This window comes from Vidua chalybeata, chromosome 3 (genome assembly GCF_026979565.1).
Source record: "Vidua chalybeata isolate OUT-0048 chromosome 3, bVidCha1 merged haplotype, whole genome shotgun sequence".
Classification (NCBI taxonomy): domain Eukaryota; kingdom Metazoa; phylum Chordata; class Aves; order Passeriformes; family Viduidae; genus Vidua; species Vidua chalybeata.
Genome location: NC_071532.1, coordinates 39,350,818 through 39,366,166, shown reverse-complemented (window position 1 = coordinate 39,366,166; position 15,349 = coordinate 39,350,818). Strand labels below are relative to the sequence as shown.

General features: G+C 45.1%; 1 protein-coding gene across 2 annotated transcripts in view; it reads right to left on the bottom strand.

Moving 5' to 3' along the window:
* Positions 1–15,349, bottom strand: part of RALGAPA2 (Ral GTPase activating protein catalytic subunit alpha 2) — a 90,622-nt gene that overhangs the window by 22,217 nt on the left and 53,056 nt on the right. For both annotated transcript variants that reach the window (XM_053938234.1, XM_053938235.1), the window contains one exon: positions 11,763–11,890. In XM_053938234.1, coding sequence (XP_053794209.1) covers positions 11,763–11,890 — 128 coding nt within the window. The remainder of the gene's footprint in view (positions 1–11,762; positions 11,891–15,349) is intronic.

The window sequence follows — 15,349 nt, the reverse complement described above, 5'->3', positions numbered from 1 at the left end:
GGATTTGTTCCTAACTAAATCTCAGCCAGAGGAACAACATGTTGGAAGAACTTCAACAAGATCCCAGCCTTGGACTTGCAGAACATCAGCAATGGAGAAGAGGCGGCACCATGACTGAGCCCCACACACCTGACACTGCACACAGGCCAGCACATTCCCAGACAAAACATCCACACTTCCCAAAATGCCTGAGAAAGAAATCCATTTTTCTTGAAGATCTGCCAGTAACTTAAAACGCTCCAGTCCTAAAAAGGAGCAGGGGAGCACACATAGATTCGCCAAGTGGACTGTTTGAAATGTGGGATCAATGGTGAGATGACGAGCTGCCACACAGAAATATTGGAAAATGAATTAAAAGTAGCTGTTCTGGAAATCTCTCCACAGAGAAGCCTGCTTGTGCCTTGGACACCCACTGTGCCACAGACCAGCACGCTGAAGTACCACAGAACCAGGGGCTCTCTGCACTTGTTTCACAAAAATGATCTGCAATTTACAGGGTTTGCATTGATAAACATGGCCCCAGGCCCAAGATCTTTATTTTCCTTCATATTTTGCTTCTTCAGGATACCTTTGAGTCTTGCTCAAAGCACAGGCTGAAACACAAGCTGGGGGAGGAAAGAATGGCTGGACTGGACAGATGGTTGGCCTTTGGACGCTGAAAGGGATTTTGAGGGAGTTGAGTAGTATGACTTAATTCTTGTCCTGAATATTGAAGGTAAACACAGATCAATCCAAATGAGACAGAGCACAGCTACAGCCCTACACCACTGTCCTGTGTGTAAAAACCAGCAGCAGATCATGAATGCAACAATGCATAAAAGCCCCAACATTTTCTTTAAGCTCCTGCCACTGGAAATATTGCCTCTCCTGTCTGCTCAGCAAACAGAAATTGAATGATTTTTTTTTTAAATGCAATGATTTATTCTCTGCACATAGATCACTGACTCAGCATGTTACTGCACAGCCAGAATGCACAGATATGAAGCAGTGAAACTCTCAGAAGCTTGGGTGCTACTGATTTCTCCCAGTCCTGGACCACAGCAGCCTCTCTGACAACTCCAGCAGCAGTGGTGGATTCTGCTCCATCCTAAAAATCTCCTTGTAGTAAATGCTACATAAAACTAGCAAAGCTGTCTCGGGCCTGATGCTCAAAATGTAACAGAAGGATGAAATATGAGGGCAGGAAAATGTGTGTCTGTAGGTATCATGTTTCTAATGTTCTTCCAGTAAGTACTAACATGAAAAATGAAACATTTGGTTTACTGATGTCTGTGTATTTTCTTTATCAATACAACGGAAGATTCAAACCCGTTGGTTTGGGCAGTAAAGAACACTGGAGGCCCTGTGAGGCATTTGTTTGCAAACTCCAGTTTCACAGATACTGTAATTGATGGACAAAGTGGGAACGGAAAGTAAAATCTCTCCACTATGCTTTCCGAGATCCTGGACTTTGTGTGTTGACTTTTAGGATTCCAAATTGCACATTGCTGTGGCATTTGAAAGAAACGGAAATGCTGGCATGCAAATCCTATTCAGCAACTTGAGAATACTGGGGGCTTTTACGAGGCAAAGAACACATTAAAAGTTCATTAATTAACCAGTGCTTGGGAACAGATGGAATGGCTATCTGGGCTCTAATTACTGCAAGTTGGGACAGAGGTTCACAGACCTTAATGAGGTTCAATAAAATGAATGATTACACATCAATCACAATTAGAGAAACCTGTAAGATGAGCTGAATATCATGGCAACAAGTCATGAAACATGGGAGGACAAAACCCAACAGGTTCTGCAAAAGCCTAGAAAGGAAAGGTTTCTGAATTCAAACAGTTCTCCTGGACTGGAACAATCCCTCTCTCCTGCCAGGCTCGGGGAATTAACGATGAGGGTTGTGCTCTCCCTCAATTATTCAGCCTGGCACATGTAGGTGTAACTGCCACTCCTACAACTTGAAACCTTCAGATAATACAGACTTGTATTTAACAGTTAAGGACAGAAAAATCTTCCATTTCTTACCACCAGAGCTGCCTGTGGGAAAAGGTGTTTTCAGAGCCTCACATTTCCCTGCTTTGAGAGAGGCTAGCAGTAGGGTGAGGAAGGTGGTGGGCTGGACACAGAAATTCAAAGTGCAAAGCCCTGTTCACTTATGATCTGGGGACTGTCAGAGCATCAGCCTCAGGGCTTGTTCTCCAAAATGCTCTGGGCCTCTGTGATCCTGCCTGCACTGCCACGCTGACTGAAGGGTGCCAATCTGGTAAGCACAGTCCTCACAAGCCCCCTTTCAATACCAAGAAGCCAGTCAGGGTCATAGGGATGGCACAAGTTCAGGAAAGAGTTTTCAGAAACACAGAAAAGCAAAGGGCATGGGAGCTTGAGCTCTCTCCCTAAGCTGTAATGGATTCACTGTTACAGCACATTTTTGGTGTTGAGGCTTTGCAGTACTGAGACGCTGAGCTAACCCCAAGTTTGTTACAGAGGTGACACTAAGATTTCAGAGAAATAATTGCTCCCTGAACAACCCTTCAGGAATTTTCAGCTGGAAGGTGCTCAGGGGAAGGCCTGTTTTACTTCAGGAAGCCACAAACCGTATGCCAGCAAGGTGTCAGATAATCCACACTGTCTCACGGGTGAAAACCAGTCAGGTGGATGACCCTAAAGAGGTGCCACAAATCCAGCTGTTCAGCACAAGTTACAGATACAGTTCTCCAAAAAACTGGCCCAGGCCAATTCAGGGAAGTACTAAAACCCAGAAAATTACCTCAGACTTTGTTTAATAGGAAATACTGTACATGCACTAGATTGTTACTAAACATTAGATTTAAGAAATCATCAAAAGCCATCTGCTCCCATTTCTACAGTAGAACCTGACAGTTAAAAGCACTGGGAAATACACACAGAATTACGATACTGAGGAAAAAAAACCCATAAATTGAATATGCCAGCCAGAAAACCTGCTACAAAAAGTAGCTTTCTCCTGTTCCTCTCACTTGATGTCACCATGTTCATGTCTCCAGTAACAGGATGGCTTTCAAAGCTTTTCAAGTGCAGGTGGAGGGGAAGCCTTCCCTCTCTAAAGGACAATGTAGGATTATGGTGCTGCCCATCAAAGTACCTTTTATATAGCAGGCACAAATATTTCTGTGCCTCTGTCCTTTTGGTATCAGCTGCACAGAGCCAGTCAAGCTGGAGGGGAGTCAGATCTGTCTTGCCTCCTCAAAGCATGGCCAGCACTCAACTCAGCCACTCATTTTCAATAACAGAGAAACAAAGTCATAAAGAAAATACAAATCTAAGCCTAAAAACGTTTTTCCTGTTTAGAAAGTTATTCCTTAACTTTTCATTAAGCAATTTTAGCATGCATGGCTCATGAAAACCACACACTGAAGTCAGGGTCTCTTCAAAAGAGAAAAAGAGAAGTTTGAAAAATGACGAAAACCTGTACTGGCAATTGCATGTTTATGTTACCACCAGTTCCTGGAGCACTGGGGAAGTATCCATGGAAATGCCCACATGTGGATCTGCTCTCCTGCAGCCTTTGTGGCTTCCCACCACTGTTTCTGGGACAAGGGAACAGCCCTGCTGGATGGAAACTGCCTTTCCAAGGCTAGCACCTAGGCTTTGGCCCTGGCAGGGACACAGTGCATCCCACCGGACCCACCACAGGCCACCGTGGAGTCATCAGCCCCCCAGGAGCCCTCAAACCATTCCCTAGGAAAGATTCTTCCTAAATCCCTGCTGGCAGGAGCCTTCACCAGCTGCAGTGCTGCCCACAGGGGACCCTGTAACAAGTGACTCCTAGGGAGCCTGAGCACCAAGCTCTGCCACCTCGGCTCCTGGCCACAGGTCTCTTTGTTCCTTTGTTACACCAGAGGGAGCGGGAGCAGGCACATCCTGCAGCGCCGCCGCTGCTGCCCCGCACTCCTACATCCCGCACGCTTTTTGTCTCGTTACACTCTGCACGAGCCTTTTCATGACCTATATAATTCCACAAAAAGCAATGAGGATCTGCTTCAGTTTTCCCCGAATTTCACAGTTTAATTTGATGATTACACTGCAAGAACTGAGACGCATACTTTTAATCTAAATGACTCAGGGTAATTTAACTTGATTTTATTAAAACATTGGAACGATCACCATACGTTCAGCACAAAGGAATTAGACTGGAAAGTTAAGAATCAGCATCAGGGATACCAGCAGCTCCCTCTAGTTGGAAAGTGCATTATTATTGTCCCTGAAGAGCCAGTAAATAGCAAAGATCCCCAAATACTACAAACTACTTACACCAAGCAGCTTGGGAACTTGTGCTGGAATACATAATCCTTGTAGATCCACTGGCTACAATGCTTGGATTCCCTTGTCTTAAATGAAAATAACCTTTTATTATCTATGGTGGCGACTTCAGATTATTTTTTAATACGTTAACTACCAAAAAATTTAAAAATCCCAGCATTTGACAGCGAATCCACTTTGGAACAAAAAACCTGCCGCATGTTATAGTGGCAATTTGCAAACCTGCTTCCGCTGAAATTTAAAATACGCTTTAGAGCGTGCATATGCTTTAAATAAATATAGGGTTTCATATATTGATCCAGAAGCCACCTCCTTACATTTCCATGGCTTTGAAACTAAAGAAGAGGCTTTTTAGCCTGAGGGGTTAAAAGTGTGGGTGTGGAAGTGGGCTTTTGTTGGAAAAATTAGCAATGCTATGAGTCATTGTGCATTAGCGGCAGAATAGTTTTGCATCTTGTATGAGTCCAGACACCATATGCCATGCGAGGCCGGCCGGCGCTGCGGTGCCACGTGGGCATCCCCAGCGGAAAGGCTGATGGAGCGCAGCGGCGGCCGCGCAGCGCAGCCAGCCCGGCCCGCCGGACATTGTCGGGAGCAGCAGGAACAGCTGGTAAGCCAGCAGAGCTCCGCTCGCCCGGCCCGCATGCTAATGAGCCGGCCAGGCCGCACAAAGCCCCGCGTTCGGGGGAGCGACCCCAGAGCCCGCGGGAGCCGTGCGAGGGCTTGGCCTGCACCCCTGCCGCCCGCTCCGCGAGTGGCACCGTGAGCGGCACCGCCGGTGGCATCGCCAGCCCCGCTCCTGCCGGCGCCACTCACTCACAGCCCAGCCACAGAAAGCGACTCGCTTTGCTTTTCATCGACCTGTTTGTGACAAAATCCAGAAAAACCTCGGGAAGCCCCCGAGTGCAAGCGGGAATTCACAGTATAGTTTCTGAAAGACACAATGGAGCTTTAGATAAGCACATCCCGTCAAAGTTAATGGGGGGGGGGGGGGCAACAGCAAAAATTACTTTGAAAAGACACAGAATGTGAACCCTTTGCAAATCGGCAAGAACCACCACAAGATGTGAAGTACTTGTTAGTAACCCGAATACACCAATTTTGCTTCTGTCAAAGAACCAAAGAATGAGCAAGCGCCTCTCAAGAAACACAAATTGGAGGCTCTTTGTCTAACCCAAGAGAAAACATTAAGCACCGCACCTCTGTGTACTCCACACCTTCTCGTGAAAGGGATATTTACTGCTCATAAACAAAGCCCTGTACCACATAGTGTGGCTCTGCAAGCTGCCTGCAAGGCACGCCCCCGGTCCTGGGCTCCAGGGAAGGGCACGATTACACCACCCAAACCACACAATTTCCAGCAAGATCAGAACTTCCCAGTCTCTGGCAGAGCTTAAAGAGGCGTGGCTGTGTGCACGACTCTTGTTTGCAACCAGTACGCATACATACTACTATGCATGTAATTTAGAAATCCAAGGTTGATTTTGTTTTGTTGAGTTTTTTTCCCTGACACGTATCACACAGGGAACTCAGTTTTTTCATTTGAAAACACATTGTATTCTTGATGTCACTTAACTCCAGGTTTGTTTTTGGAACTCTCAGCCAGCAGAGAAGAGCCTCTGCTACTGCTGGGGTTTATTTAGTGCTACTGAAGAGCACAGATACTGCTGAGAGATCAGCTCTTTAAAACTATATGTCAGAATTAGCCTGGGACTTTCTCAACAGCCTTCAGCAAACTTGGCAGCTCCCAGCCATGGGGGAGGGTAGTGGTGCCTCATGTTATAGTGACAAAATCAACTGCACTGTTGCCGTGCAGCCCCCCTAGCTGTTCCCTGCTACCCCAGCAATGCGGGTACAAGCTGTGTGTCTAACAAGGGCCCACCAGCAGGTTCAGGAATGGACACGAAACAGAAAATAGAGAAATGTGATCCCATTGTGTCTGCACAGTGCAGCAGCATGTGGAGTTTAGACCTGCAGAAGCATTTCATACTCTTTTGATATGCACCGACGGGACACAGTGGATTCTCTGCGAGTCCATGAAGAGCTCTATGAATTGGAGCTGAGGAGCAGCCTCCACAATCCCATGTAATGCCACCTAAAAGCTTTGCCTCGCATGACTTATTACAGGCTGGAGCAGATTAGAGGCATTGATCACTGCCTGGAGAAGGTTCTGGCTGCAAGGAGGGAAGGCAGAGGAGACAGACAGCCTGGCCATTGATTGGCTGTGGCAGGGGCCACACAGGATGAAGGCCAGAGCTGCCAGCGCCTGCTCATGTAGCCCCAGCCCCCCTCGGGTCTGGGCAACCCTGGCCAAGGGTGCTGAATTGGACCTGCTGTTCCCCACAGACACTGGCCACTGACAGGCACTCAAGCCAGCCAGGGCTGGCCGCTCGGCAGAAAACCATCAGGTGCCATGTCACATAAATTGTCACAGCTCCTGTGACACATGCTTTAGAATTTCATAGCCATTTCTATCAGCATCGATATAGCTGGAGGGCACCACTCCTTAGGATGAAATAAAGGGGACAAACTGTGAACCCTCTCTGAAAGGAATAACAGGCTTTCCATCTCATTTTCCCGGCAGGATCAAACACTGCCTTGTATCCACAGCAGAGCTCCAAATGCCAGTGCCACAAAACACACACTGAGAGGGACACAAAACGTGTCTGACACCACACGAGCCTCCAGAACATTTGACAGCCACTCACACAATTAAGTCCATCATAGCAAATACCCTTCTTTCACAAAAAAGCAGGTAAGCAGATTGGGCACTCTCTATTAGGTTAATCAGAAATTGGCTTAAGCCAAGAAAGGGATTTAATTCAGAATTTGAAGCTGATGTTCTTTGCTTAATCTTCTTGGTTCCAGATATTAACACATCTAGGATATATTAGTATGTCGATATCTCGATGAGTTGTAATGAATTAAAGCTATGGATGTGTTTTTTGTTATGTGTTTAGATGGAGTTTTGGCTTTACCCCCATGAGCTGCTGGCTGACACAGGTCAGCAGGCACACCACTGCCACTACAGTGGAGGAAAAGTGAGAGAGTTACTCATGTTGTAAATTACTTCTCCAGGGTAAGGGCTGTCTTTTCCTCAGGTCCACAAAAATGAGTGCAAACTGTGAACTGGGAAACGGTGACATCCAGTGCTCAGATATTACATAGGGAGCTCTCATCCCCACAATGCTCATTTGTGCTTCTTACAATGCACAGACACTTCCAGTGCCCGATGTCACAGCAAAGTAGAATGCAGGAGTCAACAGGCAGCATGAGATCAAACCTCTCTGCTGCCCATAAAAACAAACAACTCATCCCAAAAGTGAGAATGTGCACAGAGATAATTTTATAATCAGTGTGTTAATAAACCCCAACAAGAACTAGCTCCCTATTTACTCATTCACAGCAAGTACATGTAGTAGCTTGAATTGCTAAGAACATAATTTGAAGACTACCAGAAGTCACTGCAAAACACAAGGAAGAAGCCCACTGCTGCTGGCACACAGGACACATTCCACCCTCCCCATGGCAGATTACAAACAGCTCCTCAAAGCTGAGGTAATGTTTCAGACACATTGGGGTATTTCCTACTTTTCTCTAAATTCACTTAGCATCCCAGTCAGGAAGGATTTAGAGTACAAGAGTTATTTGAAATGGTGGAGGAAATAAAAAACCCGAAGTGGTTCAACACTGAAGCAATTTTTAAATTAAGCCAATTCAATCTAAGGAGAAAAGAAATGGCTCAATTTGGAAAGGTAACCTGGGCAGTGAGAGTTGCATTTCCCTGGACATTCTAAGAGAAGCTTTTTGCTCAGACATCACTATCTCCAAATCCCAGTGTCTTTTTGGAGATTGGGATTGGATTATGGGCCAACCAAAAGGCCTTGATACCTGCCAAACTAGCTACATTTTCATGTCTGAAGGTTGACTAGCACCTGAGCTTAGGAACTGTCAGCTTAGACAGCAGTTGCCAATCACACCTGTAATACTTCAGTCCAAACCCTGGTTTCCCGCAGTATTTATCCTCAGACAAGAGCAGCTCCCAGAGAGGATCTCTGCTGCAGCTTAGTGCCATGGCACTCCAGATCACACAAGTATTCGGAAATCCTTCCCAGCATACAGCTGGTTTCACACAAGCTGGAAGAGCATTCAGAGGTGCACTTTTACAGCCCCACTCCCACCAGTTTTTGAAAAATTCAGCATTGCTGGAAACAGAACAGACCCTTGCTTAGTTATGACATGTAATTAATTGTTTGCAAGAGAGGTTGTTCCTTCCTTTCTCCAGCACATACAAAAGAGGCTTGGATGTGCTCAAAAACCTGCATAAATATATTCCTTTCAATACAACAATTGTACTAAGCTTAAATATTATTTTTTGTTCTTGTAAAATTTAAGTCATCTTATTACTTATGATTTCTGTAAGTCCCAGTCATATTTAAAGTCAGATACTGCCTGAAAAAGCAGCCTGGAGAGGCTGCTTGAGCACATTGCTTCATGTTCAGCTGTTATTCAAGGATGGTAAGAGTCCCAGTTAGCAGGGGCTGCAGCCACTCAGCCTCTCTGCTCCATGGCACCAAGGAGGAATAAAATGGGAATTTAGAACATAAACTGATGTACAGTCATCCCTGCCCATGGAAGCACTGTGACAGCGGCAGAGACAGCACTGTTCCAAAGACAACTGAGCTGCATATGCAGCACCCTGGGAGTGCCATCATGTGCCCTTTGATGGACACAAAGAATCTGTAGCCAGAACGGGTCTAAATTGAAGTTTAAATATAGTTAATTGTTTTTTAACTAATCTCTTGCCCTAATGAATTCCTTAAAACCAAAAGCGTTAGATAAATGTAAAAAAAGAAATTTTAAAAAGTCTGATGTGCTCTGCTGTAGTTACCTTCTTAATTTTCAAAGAGATTTCCAACAGAAATCTGTATTTGGGAACGGCAGTGGAATTTGTGTCATCATGACCAAGCAACTGCGGGCAGCAAGATGCTCCCGCAGCTCTGCAGTCCCAGTCCCCATGGAAACCAGACTCAGATATTGTCCTCCGATCGATGGAGCAGCAAGTCGCGAGCCTTTTGTACCTGATGAGATTTCTTCCACAACCTTCCAGCAACAGACCTTACAGCTTCCTCCTCTTTCCTAATTGAGATGCAAATTAATCTCTGTGGCTGATTACACTTCCCTTACAGCTCCTGACAAGTGCAGTTGTAGCCTGAGTTTACAGACTTTGCAACAAGTGACTTCAGCTGTCACTGCTGGCAAGACGCTGCCCCGGCTTCCCAGCACCACCAGGGCAGAACAGGGATGAGTCCCTGAGGGTACTTCACACCCTACCACTGCTCCAGCACGAGCACCACGGATGCAGCACCTCATCCCCATGGAACCACTGACACCAGATGAAATGTTTGATCCATTTGTAACCACAGTGGAGTCCAAATGTTTTCAGCTATTGACCCTTAGCAGGGATGTTGCCTTTCAACGTGACCTGTATGCCAAAGAGAAGCTTGCAGATCCTCCTCAGCACTGGCTCAACTCCAGCCTGCAGCCCTCATCCCAACTACAGTTATGACTGCTGTGTGCCAAACATCAACCCTCACTTTTCCAGGAACACTGCTTTCTATTTCTCCCTCTCACTGACATTTTTTGAGTTATTTCCATCTCCAGTTCGATAATGGCACTTCCATTTACTGTTTGCACTGCTGGGTCTGCTTACCTCCTGTCCTGCTCACAGCAGCTGGCGCAGCGGACACCACACCTGAGTCACTCACCCTTTAGGAGCTGCATTGGACAGGCCCAAACATCACCTTTTCACATCTACACACTCACATTCCAGCTGCTGGCTTTAGGGTATCTCGGAGTCTGCATTATCTAGGGAATGAATTACAGATAGCTTTCTCTCCTGCTCCCTGCTCCAGTATCACCCAAAAGGGATCTGCCTACCACATCCCTTTTGTGCAATTTCAGGAGTTTCTCAATCCACTTTCATTTATCAGACAGAGAAGAGGCAGTTGATTCACTACAGACAGCACAGGTGCAAAAGTGGACACAAAATCGGAAAAGAATGTGACGACAGATGCTGCCTCAGACCTGTGCAGAGTAGTGCCCTGTGCTGCAGTGTCTGTGCAGCTCTGTCAACCCAGGGATGCACAAGGACCCTCAGGGAGACCCCCTTGGACAGCAGGAGCATGGCCAGCTGGTGAGTGCTGTTCACTTACAAAATGCTCAGTGCCAAAACATGGGAGGACTCCAGCTGGGAGTGAGGGGCTGGGACAGCTTCATTCTTATAACTGCTGCTACTTATGTCCATTTTACTACACTGTTACTTTAGTATTAAACACTGAGAAACAGACAGATTAAGCTAAATTCTGTACAGCACAGTTTCAAGAATTTGTTAGATTTCTCTCAAGAAACAGAAGAAAACACAAAGAGCCTTGACTCACCTGTCAGCCATTGCCACAGTTTGCACAACCACCACCATTTGCTTTACAATGAGTAAACAATTAGTTATTAACACAAATCTATTTAACCGCAATGCTACTTTTAATTTCTGATGACTTTTGCAAAGAATACTGGATAAAATTTAATTATTTTAGTTTAATTAAAAAGAAAAAAAACCCTAACAAGTACTGTGAGAATATTCCATGTTTTAAAAATGTGTATCTTTAATTCCTCAATGTTCTTTCAAAAATCAAAAGATTTCACAAACTCTTTCTCAAAGTCATGTGATTAGAAAGATACTCAAATCAAATGCTCCCCAGAGAACGCAAAGTGCAGCGTTTGTCCTGAGGTAAGTGATGTGATTAGCAAAACAAGCTATGAAATCTATGATGGCATTATGAGAAAACCCCAGCATGGGTGCAAACCACTGCTAACACTGTGGGTCTGCGTAGCACTCAAGAACCACAGACTGTGTCACAACTCCTGTCCCAGAGAAGCACATCCTCCAGCTACCTTCCAGCCACTGGTGGAAAACAGATTCTGAAAATGCCCCAACAGGCGTGACTGGAAAGAAACTGGAATTTGGGAACTGAAACATCTGTATCTGAGGACAAATCCCATCTGTCTTATTAATGTAAAGAGTCCAAGTAATAGTTAATTGGAGAGGATAAGAGCATGGCTGAGCTCTGGCTACCAGCCTGACATACACAGTCCACAACTTCTATCAGTGTGAAAGAAAGCTGGGAGTTACCATTTCTCACAGATCAAAGCACCAGTGCTAAGTCCAGGCCCACCAGCAGTGAGACAGAAGCGGCTGGTGAGAGACTCCTGTGACATTACCATTCTATTCTGAAAACACCGGATGGCAGCTGGATGTGAACCACTGAGAACATTCAGCTGGATGCAAAGAAAGCTCTGACCTTTACCAATGAAATCAAACAGGAAGGATTTTCATCCCAGCCTACCTCTCTGCAGGATGATGCTCCAAATGAGAACCCTACCAAGGGAAGCCTTGCCCCGTAGAGAAAGGATACAAGCTCTGGTAGAGTGGGATGAGGGACTTGACAGCTCTGCTGGCATTGATGCACGTGGCACAGATCAGGCTCGGCAGCAGCTTTGCAGTCACAATGGCGCCATCGAAGAGGGGACCAAAAAACGGCACCTGGGTACCCCAAAACAGAAAAGCAGGCTTCAGAACCACTGCAGGAGACTGGTACAGCATTTTGTCATTAAAACAGTGTGACCACATTGTTTTCAACACTAAAACTTGCAGTGTGACATTCATCTCCCAAGCTAGTGTTTAAATCCCCCATGACTGCCCTCAGCACACTACACAAACACACACGTCTCAGAACATTCTGCTGGCTAAGCACGAGCTTGGTACACGTAGAAACTGAGGCCATCTATGAATTTGCAATCAATATGCCTTTGGCAGTGAATATTAGGAGCTGTTTTCCACCTGGGATCCCAATAGGAGACCCTGATTCACTGGCTGACTCCAATACTGCCAGGAGGCTTTGCAAAGGCGTATTTACTTCAGATAATCCTCTATAAACTCCTTCCATGGACTTCATAGAAGAGAAAAAAACCTTGAGCTGGTCCAAGATAAGGAGGTGTGTGGAAGGCAGAGGAGATGGCAGAGCAGGAGCTCTCTCAAGGGCAGGACACAGGGTTGGGACAGGCACAAATGGGCCCAGCCCAGTGGGTCAAGGTGCCCAAATGCTGTTCCTTCAGTGCCACCTCCACAGGAAACCCCTGTGTGACATCCTCTGGTGACCTAAGGCTCTGCAGATAAAGACCACACTACAAACAAGAGATGCTTTCTAAAAGTAAACCATGTCCAGAACTGCAGACACAAAACAGACCTGAGCCTGCCAAACCCAGAAAATTTTGATGTTTAAATGCACAACTTTCAGTACTTGCAAGTACTCAAATTGATTTCCCTCTCAGAGACTCAACGTGACAAAACCAACCCCCCAGCTAAAGCCCTAGACAGAAACCAGCAACAATTACCAATATTTAAGCTATAGATTTTTTCCATCTGTACAGAGGCTTATCACATAAATAAATACCCTTTATTATTCTTCTCTAACTGCTTGTGGGTAACTGTGACAGTCATTCAATAAACGGACAAAGGGAATAATATAAATCCCCTGCACCTAGGGAATTCCTCTAATTAGAAGTGGCAATGAATTACAGAAGAAATTTTGGTTTAATGTAACATGTGGAAATGACAGCTGTCTCTGCACACACTTATTCTGTCATTCCTTTACTTAAAATAATTACCCACCCCCCAATAAAACAGGAAAGTGTAAAATGTTTCCATAGTGGTTTTGCCTTCTTTTCAATTTTTTTATTTACTGCTGGCATTGCTATCCAGGCAGTTGGAAGGGAAGGGGACAGAAGAAAATCAATTGCACCAAAATGATAACATTATGGAGCATCAAGTTTTGCCTCAAGGCAGCAATGTTTTTAAGTGAAATTTTCATCCTATGCACTGTCTAGAAGCATTGACAACAAGAGAAAAGAATGCAAAAGTACAGATAAGGAGGTTAAGTACATACTAGTATTAAGGCGATACCACCACACAAATACCAGACATGTAAAGTCAGATCAGCAGATGCTACTGAGCAGGGAAATTCCCTGCTGGGCTTTTTGGACAAGTACATTTTGCTTACAGCACTTGTATTCACAGTTCCACACCCACCAGGATCTGGGGAGCGGGGCAGACTTTCTCACCACTGCACTACAGAATTTACAGATGTAACCCAGGGACAGGGTGTGTGTATCCTAGCCAGGGAGAGCAGCAGCGGAGCCGAGGGCTTTGGAGCCCGGCTCGATCCGAGCACCACACAGCCGGACCACATGCATGCAGGGCTCAGAATTATTCAATCCTGAGCACATACAGTGGCCGTGCCAAGGGTCATTAAAGTCAGTGGAGCTGCATCTCGTCAGCTTCCATCTGCACGGGGGCTCTACCCTAACACGGTTGGGGGGGAGGCCAGCGGAACATGCAAGGTGCACTCCCCACTCGGCTCCAATCCGAATCTTGCACCCAACACCCTGTCCAGGAAAACAGGGCTTCGGTGGCCACCACAAACAATCAGCCAGCTTTGACAGGAATCAATAAAAAAAAAAAATAGAGGGAAAGATCCCCTTCTGCGAGTACTCCAAATGTCATTTCAAGTTATCCGTGAAGCAAAAATTAATATTCAGCCCACTGCAAACACCTGCTTCATTCCAATTTCCAACAGCAAAATCTTTATTTCTGTTGTCCGCAGTAAAAGTAGGCAAGGTTAAATAAACCTTCTGAGCACAAAGACTTCCTCTCTACATCAAGCAGCACTAGTTAAAAGAGTGGGGAATGGGTAAATTATTGTACCAAATGGCTGAGAATTAATCTCTGATGATGAGCTGCAATCTAACGAGGCATCTGTGTCCCAGGGAACCCTCACCATGTCCCTGGCGGTATGTGCAGTGTGGAGCTTGCCTGGCATGCTTTGTCCTCTCTCGCAGGCAGCTTTTCCTCTCATTGTTCCCAATATCCTCATGCATCTGTGACACATGGAATGCATTCACACTAACAGACTTACTATTGTCTTCCCTCCAAAGCTTTGTTGGGCAAAGACTGCAGCACAGTTCCTGATAATTATATTGCTTAATTAATCAAGACAAAAAAATTTGCAAATCATTGCTGTGTTACCAAGCAGGGAGATCAAAAATGAAAACAATACAAGCTGAACCAATATAACAAAAGTAACAGCTATCTGATCAGAAATTCTTCTATAATGAAGCTATTAATGCTAAAGCGGTTAATGTTAACATTGCTCCAGGTGTCTCTACTTGGCTGCAAACAAAAAGGCTAACATTATGGATATAAAAGGCCAAATGTTGCCATGGATTCTGTAACCTGATAGAGAGGACAGCCTTTTCATTCGATTAGGGAATGCAATTTAAATGCCAGGGACTGAAGCCAAACAACAGACATTTCTCTCTGCAAGGCTTGTTCATTCACCCTGGGTCAGTAGCTGGTGAACAAAAGGTCAGCCACACTTGGCCTGGAAATGTCTGGATTAATTTTATTACATTGTAATGGTTTGTACTTTAAATGTAGGGATAACACTAAATTTCCAGTTAGCTCTTATTCTGGCTGCCTGTTGGGTGGTTTTTACTAATATGGTAGATGACACAGCTTTTCTCCATCGCTCCAGAGAAGTCTCAAGCGTGTTCCTAAAACTAAATCCTAATTTCCCTGATGGAACATTAAAAAAAGCTAAAAGCTAAAATGCTCAAAAACTAAACTGCACAGCTCAACACCAAGAGTAAAAAAAACCCAACAACCCACTATGAGAAAATTTTCAAGTTTGAAATAGCTACTGACAAAGCACTGGTTTTCAATATCCAACAACTCCATCATGCACAACTCAAAAAACAGTGTCTACACCTGGTCAATATGGGATATGATGGAGGCATTTACCAAAGCTGGCTATTCCTTTGGACAAATATTGTCCCTCGTATAAGGCAAAAGGTATTTATCACAATGACTACTTTCACAAAGTATATTTTATGCATATTTTTGCATCCATAATGTACCAGATGACCATTTACTGAAGTGGCTTTT